Source organism: Lissotriton helveticus, chromosome 8 (assembly GCF_964261635.1).
Source record: "Lissotriton helveticus chromosome 8, aLisHel1.1, whole genome shotgun sequence".
Classification (NCBI taxonomy): Eukaryota; Metazoa; Chordata; class Amphibia; order Caudata; family Salamandridae; genus Lissotriton; species Lissotriton helveticus.
This window is the reverse complement of record NC_136069.1, coordinates 337,127,436-337,141,305: the sequence shown is the minus strand read 5'-3', so window position 1 is coordinate 337,141,305 and position 13,870 is coordinate 337,127,436. Positions and strand designations below refer to the sequence as shown.

The 13,870-nt window shown below is 41.9% G+C and overlaps 1 protein-coding gene across 2 annotated transcripts in view; it reads left to right on the top strand.

Moving 5' to 3' along the window:
- MTIF3 (mitochondrial translational initiation factor 3) overlaps window positions 1-12,659 on the top strand; it is a 150,790-nt gene extending 138,131 nt beyond the window's left edge. For both annotated transcript variants that reach the window (XM_078657116.1, XM_078657115.1), the window contains exon 4: window positions 8,657-12,659. In XM_078657116.1, coding sequence (XP_078513242.1) covers window positions 8,657-8,884 — 228 coding nt within the window. In that variant the 3' untranslated portion in view covers window positions 8,885-12,659. The remainder of the gene's footprint in view (window positions 1-8,656) is intronic.
- Window positions 12,660-13,870: the final 1,211 nt, after the last annotated feature.

The window sequence follows — 13,870 nt, the reverse complement described above, 5'->3', positions numbered from 1 at the left end:
TGAATCATGAATTTTAAAGTTGTTTTTATAGAATTTTATATTATCGATAACTGATCTGGTATTGGTACTGATAATAATTTTTTTTATGTCAAAATGTTTTAACCTATGTGTGTACAGTTATTATGGTCTTCTCGAAGCAGGAATACTTCTATAAAGTCTGTTATTCAAGCTATCTTGAAAACTGTATTAATGCATGTTGTATGTTTAGCACTTTAGTCCTAGTACTGTACCTCTTGCTTGTTTTTTATTCTATTGATTGCAGTAACCAGGAAAAATAGAAACAACCTTCATGCACTTTAATTTTTTTGCACTTTATTATTTGCACAATATGGATTTTGTGGAATTGGATTTATGAGTTTTTGTTTGTATAATTGTAACTCCCAATTACTACTTAGATATATCTAGGCCAAAAATATGTATAAATTCCAACATAGATCGCGGCGGACAATTCTAGAATTTTGTCTATGGTTGTGTCTTTATGTTCTTTAATTCTGAGCCGTTATGATATCAGAGAGCTACTGCATGGAAAACTTCAATGTAAGCAAGAGTGATGTATTGTACAGCAAGATGACAATGAATGTATTTTAACCTATATTTTTATGTGCAAATGGTTATCGCGTATGGCCGACATAATGTATTCTGCCTGTCTATGAAATCTTCAGAACTCTCTATTCATGCAGTCCATCTATTGCCAATATTGTGTTTTTTGACAGTATCAAGTACTGATGGTGGTTTTAAGAATGTTTTAAATAATAATCAAACTTTCGTAATTCACTTGTTCAAGAAAGTTGAACAAATATTCATGTGACCATGAAGGGGTTAATTTTCTTATTTAATTGCTTCTTATTGTTCTGAAGAAAAATTATATTGCAATTCCAGTGGATTAGTCCCACAAATATTCAACAAAATAATAATTGCTGAAAACAAATGACAATCCTCAATGCATTTTAGAGAATGGGTCCTTCATCAGAAGATTGTTAAATACTGTGAAACAAAGAAGAAAACATGTTCAACTATTCATATATTTAAAAACATCTAGGTAATCACATTTCTTTTGACATTGTAAGATAGATGATGTGCTATCTATACATATAATCAAAGAACTGATCATATGAAAATGTCACAGAAAATGTTTGAAATTCCTATGTCCTAAATTGCTGCGTGTTCCTTGCCACAATCTTCTATTAACTGAGTCAAAAAGTTGTTAATCACTAATAGGCGCATTGCATTGGTAGGGAATAGGCCTGTAGCACTTTCTCAGTGGGCTGATTGACTTTGCTTAAAAGCAATTGGAAACTACAAACTGTTCATATGTTGCTTGTTTGACAATGCTGGTAACATGCGCATTGTAAAAGGAAATGATTCCACATCCTAAAATTGACTCAGACATAACCTATTTCCTAAGCGTGTCTTCAAAAGTTTATCACAGGTACTCAAACTTTCTGAAATGCATGCATTACATTATTACCTAAATGACTAGTGTCCAGCTGTCCCAAAGGTAATCACTGAAAACAACTCTTAACAGCTTCCTACGAAAACAACGTACTTGGCTAGAAAAAAGACAAACCGGCACTGCATCACAAACACCTTATGGCCACACTTCAAATTCTGATGAGGATGGTAGTTGAAGGGGGATCCCCAAGAGAAAGTTTCAGAACACAGAAATACATGCAGCAAGCAGTGAAGAAGAAGCATCAAAAGCATCAACTTCAACAGGTTCTAAAACGAGGGATGTACCTTTTATTACATGCAAGCCCTGCTGAAAACGAAAGATAAGGAGGTGACATGGGACAAAAAGAAACAAGCAGAGTGACCAGGAGTCAAACAAAAAGTTAACAATGGACATCCTAGTCATCGACACATCTCCGAAACCAATCACATCTTTCCAATTGGATTTATTATAAAATAAAGAGGTACATCCTTTGTCCCAGCACATCCCTCTAATGAGCTAGAGGCTGAAACGAATGTGTTTAAATTTCTACAAACCCTTAAACTCTTCCACTTTAAAAAAAATGTCATAGCAGAACAACCATCTAAGAAAAAAGCAGCCGTATATGCATTGATGGAAAGTAATGGTCTCTCAGGCGCTTCTTGTGGATCTTGTTCACGCAAAGCTTCTCTAGTGCCTTGTGAGATGCTGACTACAGGGTCAGCCTTAATAACTTTTGGGGAGCTTGGACCTCACCCTGGCTCTCCATTGGAGCTCTTTATTTAATGGCAATCTAGGGTGTTGTTCTGAGTTCGTATGCGGCAGCTTTGGTAGTGGGCCGCTTCGTCTGTGGACAGCTTCTGCTTGCACAACCCACTAAACCTCCTTCTCGGCCACTTCGCAGCACATTGTGGCGCGATGACTCGTTAATGGTTTTGGTAAGTAAATCAACCTTAAATACTCCTTAGTCCATGAAAGCAGATGACTTTATGATATTTGGTTGGCTTTTTGCTTAAATGTTTCTTCACAAACACCAGGTTAATCTCTGTTTCATCGCACAAGCATTTTAGTTTAATCAGTACTGAACTATATCTGTGTGCTGCTTTCTTAACCTGGCTGCATATGCCTTCAGCATTATTTTCTGTACAGCATACCGCATTAATTTGTAGATTGTGCAGTACATTTATTTACGACCGTTTCATTCAGTCCCTGGCCACCGAGTTGTAGACTTTCAGTGTCGCTTTCTTCATCTTCAAGTATTTTTCACAGGCTGGCATTGTGCTGAGACTCCACCAGTCAGGGGATAGATCTGACCTCTCTTTTCTTGTTTATGTGCAATTGATTGGGGACTGAGAGAGTGTCCTCTTCTCCCTACCTCTCCCTTTGTTGTCCAGTATTATAGCAGCGCACAGCTGTGAGAGTTTTTTGATTTTACTACGGGCAAGAAAATCCCCTTCATTGCCGGGTTTTAAATTGATACTCCTTTCCCCTCACTTGGACTACTCCACCATGGCGAACATGGGCCTGACATATTCCGAATCAGAGATAGAGGAACTGATGTCGGATACCTCAATATTTGCAGATCCCCAAATATCACAGGCAATAGCTAACACTACTGAATGGGAAAATCTCACAGAGAAGAAAAGAGAGCATATCCGCACCATTCTCCATGGGACCATTCTTAAACAATATCTCATGTCAAACTCGGCCCCAAAAGGGCTGCTAGTTACAAATGCCCCTCGTATCTTCCTTAATGATGCAACTTTCCGTAAAGACTGGGCCATGATCGCCTGGCATTGTACACGCGACTGGCTAGTCCTGATAATCAAAACAGCGCTAAGACTTTCTGAAGCGCTAATGGTGGAGATCAGGGAAACTGAAACAAACTTTAGAACTACCATCACTGGTTTAAAAAAACGTTTGGATGAACTCAACAAAGAACTGAACGAGTACAGAGACAATTTAATGCAGTCGAAAGCAACCAAACTACAAAAAGACCAAAAAAAGTTTGATTTTGAAAAGGTGTATCCCTATTCTGCTCCCACTTTTACCCCCCCTACTCGCAACACTAACAAATCTGACCACTCTGATGATGATTCATCTAACAGCAGTGGATCGAGCAATAGCTCATCCAAACAAGCAAAGGGAAGAGGTAACCGTGGTAATAGAAATTCAAGAGGCAGACAAGGGAATCAAGGTCAACATCAGCAATGGCAACCACCTCAAATGATGATGGGCCACAATCCCTTTGCCTTTCACCAGCCTCAGTTTCCTTTCATGGGTTGGAATCCAGGTTTTATGCCCCCACCTAATTTCCAAAACCAACACAGGCAGCCTTTTTTAGAGAGCGGCCGGAGAGGCAGAGGAAAGAGGAGAGGCAACAACCGAGTAACCTGGGAGGAGGACGACTCTGTAGCGAATCACACCCGCAGCAACCAACAACCAGGAACGAGCGGGTTGTGAGCCTAGTGACCAACCTCTCTACCAAAGTACTCACATCTACTGAAATCCAGGTGCTTGAGAAAGGCCTGGGTTTTGTTCCTAAAGCGAGACCTGACAAGTTCAAGCTTCACTGTGAACTTGCCGTTTTTTTCCGAAAACTTAAACTGAAAGCTTTTTTCGAAGGCAAGGATGACCCCAACGAGGCCAGAAGAAAGGGTGATACAGGTTTGAGACCAAGTTCAACCTTCACCCCCCCTCCTCATACTACACCTGCAGCGATCACAACCTTCGAGCAGGCTGTATTCAAAGACCTAGAGTCCTGTGAAAACCCCACAGTTTTCGGTAACTTCAGTACTGCTGAATATCAAGCACTGCAACAACTGCAGAATGACAGCACGATTACCATCAAGCCGGCCGACAAAGGCGGGGGTATTGTCATTCAAGACACTGTTGACTATGAGAGAACATGCTATCAACTACTTGGACACCCGTAACTATACCCCACTAACAGTAGACCCCACTGCAGTCCTCACCAGTAGGATCACGACCATTGTCCAACAGGCAGAGGAAGAAGGACATGTGTCCAAAAACGAAGCTGCATTTCTGAGGAACTCTAAAAGTGTTATACCATATTTCTACACGTTACCGAAAATGCACAAAAACAGACTGCCTCCACCGGGCCGCCCTATTGTCTCAGGGATCGGATCTCTCCTCGAGCCCCTATCCGAATTTTGTGACTACTTTCTGAAACCTTTGGTGCAGTCCACTCCAACTTACCTCAAGGATACCAAAAGTCTCCTACGCCTATTATCGGATGTAACCTTCCCTGAAAACTCAGTCACTCTTGTTACTCTGGACGTAGAAAGTCTGTACACGAGTATCCCCCAGGACGACACGATTAGAGTCCTGGCAGAATCACTAGACTCCATCGAATGGGATCATCAAACACCAAAAGCCTTCGTCATCGAGTGTGCCACAATTGCCCTAAAAGAAAACTTCTTTTCTTTTAAAGACAGGCTTTATCTTCAGTGCTCAGGTACCTCCATGGGCAGCATTTTTGCTCCAAGCGTGGCGGGGTTGTATGTAGCAGACTTTGAGGCTAAACACATCCTGCCGACCTCCCAATCTTTTTCATCTTCAATGCTCCTGTGGAAGCGCTACATAGATGACATTCTACTACTATGGACTGGGAATGACACCGATCTTGAACTCTTCCTAAATTGGATTAACACTCTAGACCGCAATTTGCGGTTCACTAACACCAAGAGCAGATCTGAGATTGTCTTCCTCGATGTAGTAATTACGGTGCAAGGGTCGGGCCTTAGGACCAAGACCCATCACAAGCCCACTGCTAAAAACAACCTCCTGGAGTTCAGCAGCTTCCATCCCCGCCCGCTGAAGGAGAACCTTCCCTATGGGCAATATTTGAGACTCAGGCGCAATTGCACCTCCCTTTCGGACTTCAAAGAACAGTCCCTAAGCCTCACTGGAAAATTGAAAGACAGAGGATATCCAGCACCTATTCTGAGCAAAGGTTTCAAAAGAGCGAGGAATCAACCAAGAGAGGCCCTCCTAGAGGAAAAAGTCGCCAACCCTGAATCAATACCCCTCACTTGTGTTACCACATACAGCAGCCTGTCTAACATGATGAAAAAATCCATTAACAAACATTGGAACATACTGACCTCATATAAAGAGAATTGGGAAAAACCTCTATTCTCTTTTAAAAAAAGTCGTAGCCTGAAAGATGCTTTGGTGCATACTCGTCCCAAGGAAAAATCCCCTGAATCTACTCCTACAGTCACCGGCGCTTGGGGTATGCCCAAAGTTGTAGGGCATTACCCGTGCTCTAACTGTAGTGTCTGCCACCTGACCGAAGCGACCAAAACTCTATCGCTTGAAGCTGGCAAAATATGGACCCAAAGAGAGCATACAAATTGTAACACCATGAACGTGGTGTATCTGATTACGTGTCCCTGCCAGCTACGCTATGTTGGCATGACAACGCGTAAGATAAAACAACGTATCTGCGAGCATCGGAGCAATGTCAGATGTAAAAAACTGACCACGAAATTGAGCCGCCACTTTTTGGACAGAAATCACACTCCGAATGACATGAGGTGGACGGTAATTGAAGTGGTGAATGGCTCAACCAACATAACCAGTAATCTTTTTGAAAAGGAGCAACGTTGGGTGTATCGTTTGGGCACCAATGTGAATGGGCTTAACGATGACATCCCTTGGAGCTCAATACTACCTTGAGAACAGTATCGCTACTTCTGATACATTACCCTAAACAGTATTGGGAATTGTGTGCCTGTAATGAACCAGCAATTCCATATCCTGAGACTCTCATTTAATAGCTAGCTATACCTTATTAGTGTAGTTCTGACATTCAGAGCCTGGTCCTATACCATTCCAGTGCCACTCTCGCTTGCTCTCCAGCCTTCCTGTTAGGTTTATTTGTGCTAATGCCCATAGATTAATGGAGTGTATTACAAAAAAAGTTTGTTTTAAAAACATTTTTTTAAATCTAAATAACTACAATTAATCTAGCGCTTTTGTATTTATTACTTCAGGCACAAGCGCGGCAACATAACTAGTCCCAAAAGCTTTGTCCTCATAACATCGATGGACTTTTGCCCGACAGTCATTGCCGACATCCAAGCCTCGTTTCTAAATGAGACCGAGCCTTCCGGGGTGGGAGGGTGCGTCTCTAGCCTCGTTCTCGGCTGGACACACCCACCCGGAAACAGGTCGCACACGCGACCGATCCCTTTAAGAACTAGGTTACCGGCCCCGGCTTTCCATCCACGGGGTCCGGCATTGAGGCCACAACCAGGTTTGCAGCGGGTCGAGAGCGCTGAGGGCGTGAGTAACCACTGAAAACGAGATCGCTGCTTCTTCTGCTAAGAGAGCTAAGTAACCGCTCGTGCACAGGCTGTTGCAACTGTACCATTGCTTTCTTTTAGGATGTGCCAGGTCGCTCCGACCCTCTCCCGAGACCCATGGTGCTAGTAGCGCCCCTTTTGAAAGTGAGAGCTATACCTTCTGATACCAACTTGAGGGGCACAGACCTTTGAGGTCCATTGATCCCTTCATAAGGAGTACACGCATTTGTGTTTTTAATTCCCCCCATTCTAAATCGTTTTCTTGTAAATAGCACACCTCTAGCACATCACTTCCCAGAGTTATTTGCTATCATCCTCTAGGGGCTATCTGGATGGTGCATAAAATCTATGATTACTTTGGGAACACCATTTGAACCACATATCATGGAGCACTATGACAATTCAGAAAGGCTTATATCATTAATGTTCATGTTTGTCTTCTGTTTGTCTCTGTTTTCCTCTTTACAGGTGCTGTGACACTCCAAATTTACGGAGTATTTTTGGAATGAGTATTTTACTCTTCCCACATTTTTACGCACTTTTTTCACCTTTATAATTTTCACTTTCACGTCCCCAGGTTAGGGTGGGTGATTAGAGAGCCCATACCGCCGGGGTTTAGTCCTGACGAATGCCTTGGTAATAACCACCCTTATGGCAGAAACATGTTGCCTAGATTAATTTGAGTATATCCTGTATTTAACCAACCCTGAACCTTGGCAACTAAATACAGACACTTAATACTCTTTGTTATGTGCCTTAGGGATCAGTCATTAAAGTTTGTTTTTGATACCCTTTTTTTAGGCACTTTTAATACTTCACTGTAAACTAGAGCACGCCCTCCACACACAACCAGCTCCGCAGTCTTTCTGGCGTCGTAGCACACCGAAGAGGCACTCGGCCTCTTTGGTGGGGCCCGATGATGAAGCATGACACTGACTAGGTCAGTGTGTGAGGGCTTTCTTTACCACCCAAATTGGGTGTGTTAACCTTGTTCTGACTCCTTGAATTGTGGTCTGTAGAGATTTCTCCTAGATTGATCAGGGGATAGATCTGACCTCTCTTTTCTTGTTTATGTGCAATTGATTGGGGACTGAGAGAGTGTCCTCTTCTCCCTACCTCTCCCTTTGTTGTCCAGAGACTCCACCAGTGCCAGCATTGATTCTGCACTTTGACTGTGGCACACATGGACTGCACCAGCAGTTTGCTGGACCACGGTAAACACGTTGGAAGAGCGCTTTCAATGTATGGGCTTCGTATTCCCTATCTTGACACCAGTTGTAGCGTTCTACCATCCCAGGTACTCTCAATAACTACGCCACACACCGATAGAACATTTTCACGTCTTTTTATTCCACTGCGTGTAAGTCAGAACTCAACATTCTAAGCCTCCCTTTGACTCATCCATCCAACGCTTACATCACATGCCTATGGTGTACAGTGGGAACTAAAAGAGTTACAGCGTTTTATATTTAAAGGGCACTACACTGATCACCATATCATTTGGATGTGTCCTACATGTCATGTTGCTGGTGTTAACTTTCTGTCTTTCTTAACTGCTTGTATTGCTGTATATGGCCTTGATTTCATGTGCACATTTAAAAGGCACAAAAAATGGTCAATAAAAATATATATATGTTTTTTTAAAGAGAAAGTATTCCACTTTTTTTATAGCCTGTTTCAAAAACACGGCGCCAAAAGAAAATCACTGGTGTAATTTTTACTAAGACCTGTCTGCGAACATAAATTGGTGTGGGTGGTATATGTAACTGCTGGGTTCAAAGTGATAGTGGATTGGGCTGAACAGGGCATGCAAGACAATTGTATTAGTTAAATATTACTTACATTTGCAGATTTCCGAAGTAACCTCAACAATTTTGGTTGTCTTTTTTTGCAGGCCGTTCTTGAGCAAATTGTTGACTCTATGCTTGGAAACGCTGCTTGTGTGTACAAGCCGAAATTGATAAAAGATGGAAGAGCTGCTATGTGTGTTTTGAGGCCCATGTCCGAAAAAGAATTACGTGAATACAAACAGAACCAGAGAGAAACACAGGAAGGCACTACAATTTCGAACGAGCAAAGTAACCAGGCTGGGCCATTGCAACCGAACAAGTCCCCTCAATGATGTTCGTTTAACGGAAAACAAAGTGTCTTGTAAAGGCTGACACGTTTCCTGGAAATGTGGTCCTGTGTCTGTAAATCTATGTTATATGTCGCATAGTAAATTGCAATGACTTCAAACCTGGCAAATGGATGGTATTTGAGAATTTTGTTTTACCAGCTGAACAAGATTCAACAAAACAGGTTTGCTTATTGTTTGCTTTGAAAGAAAAATAATGGCTTCCTGAAAGTAACAAGCACTGGCAAAGCCACTTGTCTTGCCTTGGGAAGCCACCATGATGGCTATGCTTACATTTTCAATTTATTTTTCTTGCTCACAAAACAGAAAAGGAAAAACTGAAAACATGTTGCTGTCTAAACGCAAAGGACACATGCTTAAATTAAGAATGCTACATTTAAAAATAAATTGACCATCACGTATAATTTTTAGAGAACATTACTGCTGCTTCCTAGTAGGTAGAAGAACTTGGAACAGCTTTAGAAACTTCTTAAAGTTTTTATTGGGCATTAGAGCAATTATATGATTCTCACTGCCACAATGGAAAGGTGCAATTTGCTTTGAATTACAATAAACTAAATTACAATAATCTAAATAAGTAATATGAATGTATGTGATGTTAAGAACAAATTTGCTGTCCGTTATTTATATCACAAATGTTTAGGTAAATAATGTTTATATTTTCCAAGAGCCTCCTCTAGTAACATACTTTTTAAATAACATAAATTTAAAAACGCAATGTGACTATATATTTTTTAAATGATAAAGAATGAAAAGACAAAAGTGCTGACAAAGTAAAGTCTAGAGGTGTCCTTCCTTACACTGAAGTGCACTTTTTTTTTGACAGATGTGCACTTAATATCATGATGAGTAAGTGGCACCACTCACCGTGCAAGCGAAACAGATATTGATGTGGGCTTTACCTGTTACCCCATGCTCCTTTTGTGAAGGGCAGAAATAAAATGTGTACGTCAGTCGAACAGACCAATGGATGACCCAAACCCCCTTCTTATATGCATGTTTATATATTTGTATTTATTATTTGATTCTGATCATAGAGGCAGGTAAGTATTCCTTCCACATCTAAACCTGTCTAAGCCAGACCTAAAAATGGCTTGAGACACTGACACAGTACATTAGAGACTGCGCTCACACTCAATGGCGTAGCAAGGGGGGGGGGGGCTGAGCGCCCCAGGCAGCACGAGTTTTGAGGGCGGCCGCCTCCTACCGCTCTTACCTGCAGTCTCGAAGTGGACAATCCCCCTGCCCACCCCCCTACCCTTCACTCCGACTGCTGCGGGGCAGCAAACTCGGACGTGGTGCCAAAGGGCTAGCTACGTCATGCTGACCCTTAGCCCCCTGGGGCTGCAACATTGACAGGACTTTTATTTCAGAGATTTTCATCTATTTCATTGTTAGGACATATTTTTTTAAATTGTGCTATCTAATTCTTTACAAACACAAGAAAACTGCAATTTGTACAAAAATGTTATTGCTCCCAAAAAACTACACAATGCCTCATTAATCAGCAGTGGTTTTATGCTCCATCTGGGCACCTCTTGAAGGAGATCACACGTCTGTGGACTTCTAAAGGGCAAACTGACCCAGCTAAATGAAAACCTGGCAAACGTATGCCTATAACTCTGGTTATTCGTAGTAAAAATGAATGGTCGATTCTCCAAGTGTTACAGATCAGGAGCCACGATAGAATAGTTAATAAATGTCTCGAAAAACAATGATCCTTTCAACAAAATTCACATCAACATTAGTTACCTGCACACGCTAAATGGTTGAAATATGGCCATCAGCCGCAGCTTGTGCAGAACAAATGAAACCTGAAAAGGCATTGACATCATTCAGCGCACACAGTCATTTACACTCCATGTATTATTCAGAGGTGTGCGATGTAAAGCCTCATTCATATGGGCTGTACAAACAGCAAACGAAGGCAGAATCACCCAGGCCACCTGCTTGATTCTGGACAATGTTAGGTGATGGGTAGACTGTATGTACCCAGCCTGCACACTGTGTGCCTGATGCTATTGTAAGTCGACCCACAAGAGCATTTTGTTGCAGTTCATGTAATTTATTAGATGGTAAAATGTTTACAAGCTACAAATCTGGCCGTCACAGGCTGTTCTTTCCCAACAACCTGGTGGCATTAAGAGGAAACACGAGCTCAAGAAAATGGGGAGGCCTTGACCTTCCACCAACCTTACATTGTATTTAAAGACATATTACCATGGAGGAACAATAACTCCATCATCTAATCTTGATGGCTTAACTACTCCCTACTGATTATCTACTTTCTTTGCTAGTAGAGAGTTCATTTTACAAAAATACAGAACAGACAAAACAGATCAGCACCTTCACAATGGATAATACGTAAATGTATAAATTGTGCAAATTACTCAATGGAACGCTCCGCCTTCTATCCTGAGACACGCAAAGGCATGTTCCACTTTTGCAAAAATGGGGGAGGGGACAAGGGAAACCCACGCAGCAAATGTGATCTCATCCTTGTTTAAGAAAAGATGTGCTGAGACTGTAACTCTAGAAATGTGCCTTACACGTCACCTTAAACTTGCTTACGACGATGCTCAGTTTCTCATCAGATGAGTATAGCTTTGCACAGACACAGTTCGGCTTCCAGTACAAGTGAAACCAAAGTGACGCTTAAATTATTCAAAACTGTTTTTAGACACATTCTTGGTGAAACAAATCCAACCACCGTCTCCTTCTCTTTAAGTCTGCTACAGTGCCTCCATTGTGACACTGTGATCACTGGCCAGAAGTGATCACAAGTTCTCGACTATTTAAAGGAGGTATGGCGATTCATGAATAATACTACAATAAGGGAAACAAGCCACCTTAAAGAGTCGCATTGAAAATACTATGATTTTATACTGAATTACTTTTTTCCTCAGGAATATATTTTAATAGAGCATGTGTATTTCAAGTTTTTAAAACTTCTGTCACAGAGTATTGAAAGTGCTTACTAAGGAGAGGACAAAGGGAGTCATTCACAGTTTAGCGGATCAGTATCACTGCCACAAATTGGCAGGGTGCGTGCTTTGCTGGACACACATTTACAATGTGTGTGTGGGGGGGTGGAGGGAGGGTACCAGTGTGTTTCCAGTGGTGGAGTTTGAGCTGACTCATGTCCGAAAACCCTCATTTGGTGCCTCGTCCACTACAGGGCTGCCAGTTCACAGTGACAGTCTAAATAAATAAAGTAAGAAACTTTATTGTGTGCTTTAAAAAACCTTTGCCAGTTACAAAATATTAAAATGTACGTGTTAAAAGAAAGTGGAAGTTCAAGTCCTTATAGTAAAAAGTACCCCCCTTTTTTTGTCCTCGAGTAGACCAGCCTGGGTGCCCAGCCCCTTTAGTCAGTTGGTATGATGACTCTAACTGGTTGGCCTTTTCTGGGTAGCTGCAGGGGGGACTTGCCAAATTATTATTCTGATGAAGGATCATATTCTTGGGTCCCCTTTCCTAGTTTTTTTACAGCTCGAGCCATAAACCTTACTAAAGCACAGTTTAATTTGGTGTTCCGTGGGTCAAAGCAGGCCAAAACTGCGGCTCTGCATGATCTGACCTCGTTGGTGTTCCAGAGTTTCCTTAAGAGGGACCGTATTTCCTTCAACAGGTTTGGACAAAGGCATAGGATGTGTATTATGTCTTCCTTATGGTTTCCACAAAGTCGACAGTATTCCTGGCCGTGATCTCTTTTCCATTTAGGCAGGTGACACGACAAGTTGATGACATCCTTTCTCAATTTTAAAAAACTTAATTTGGTGCGTGCGGAATATGGTAGGGTTAGGTACCTCTGAGGTGTCAGCTGGACGTATGATAGCAGGGTCATCCAGCCGTGGCTTCTTTTTGCTAGACGTGCCTTGTCTTCCAGTGAGGAGAGTTTTTTTACACTTATTTTTGCTAGCCTTTTAAATTCATTGTGGCTTACTTGAAGGTTCCAAACTTCATTCAAGCCTAAAGTTTTTAGACCTCTTTCCCAATATTCATGCCCTGCACGCCATAGTTTCGTGTTAAGGCAAAACCATAGGTGTTGCGCTAGGCTGCCTTCCTTCAACGACCTCCATTTGCGACAGCACATTAAGAAACTCATAGATTTGGCCAGTGATTGGTTACGGATGCCCAGTTCCAGCCTAATTTGGGCTGGTGACGTTTGTGGAGGTAACTTGAACACTGTTCTGTAGATTTTTGCAATAATTTTGTCTAATTGGCCACTGTCCAATCCTTTTAAGACCTCACTTCCGTTAGTTAATGTAGGAATGACTTTTGCCTGTGCTGCCTGCAGTGTTGGAGCGAATGTTGGGCCGAGTAACTTCTTGTGAATAAAACTAATTGCAAAAGCTAGTACTGCACCCTTCTTTGTTTGTTCTTCTAAGTGAGTTTTGTATCTTCCGTTGTTGTTGATAAGAACACCTAGATACTTGTGGCAGTTGGATTCTGCAATGCTTTCACGATCTAAGACCCAAGCCAGCTTCTTTGCCCTTCCTGGACGTACCGCCAACATTTATGTTTTCTTGTTATTTATCAGGAGCTCGTTCTTATTTGAGTATTCGGAGGTAGCGTCCAAGAGTCTTTGCAGACCAATCTTTGTTTTACTCTGAAGAACCACGTCGTCGGCGTAAAAAAGATTTGACAGCAGGAAACCAGCTACTTTGGGAGCATGAGAGTTTACCTTGTTTAAGGCTTCAGGAAAGTCTGATATGAATAAATTAAAAAGTATGGGTGCCAGGACGCATCCTTGTTTAAGACCTCTTGTCGTCAGGATTGGGCGTGACAGTCTAGAGCCGTCCCCGATCTTGATCCTGACCATGTGTCCTGATGCAGGAGCTGTATGGCTCTTAAAAGGCCATTTGGGATGTTCAATCTAGAAAGCTTCTGCCAGAGCTTGGCCCTGTTGACGTTGTCAAAGGCGGCTTTGTAGTCTATGAATCCCATATAGAGCGAGCAAGTACTGAT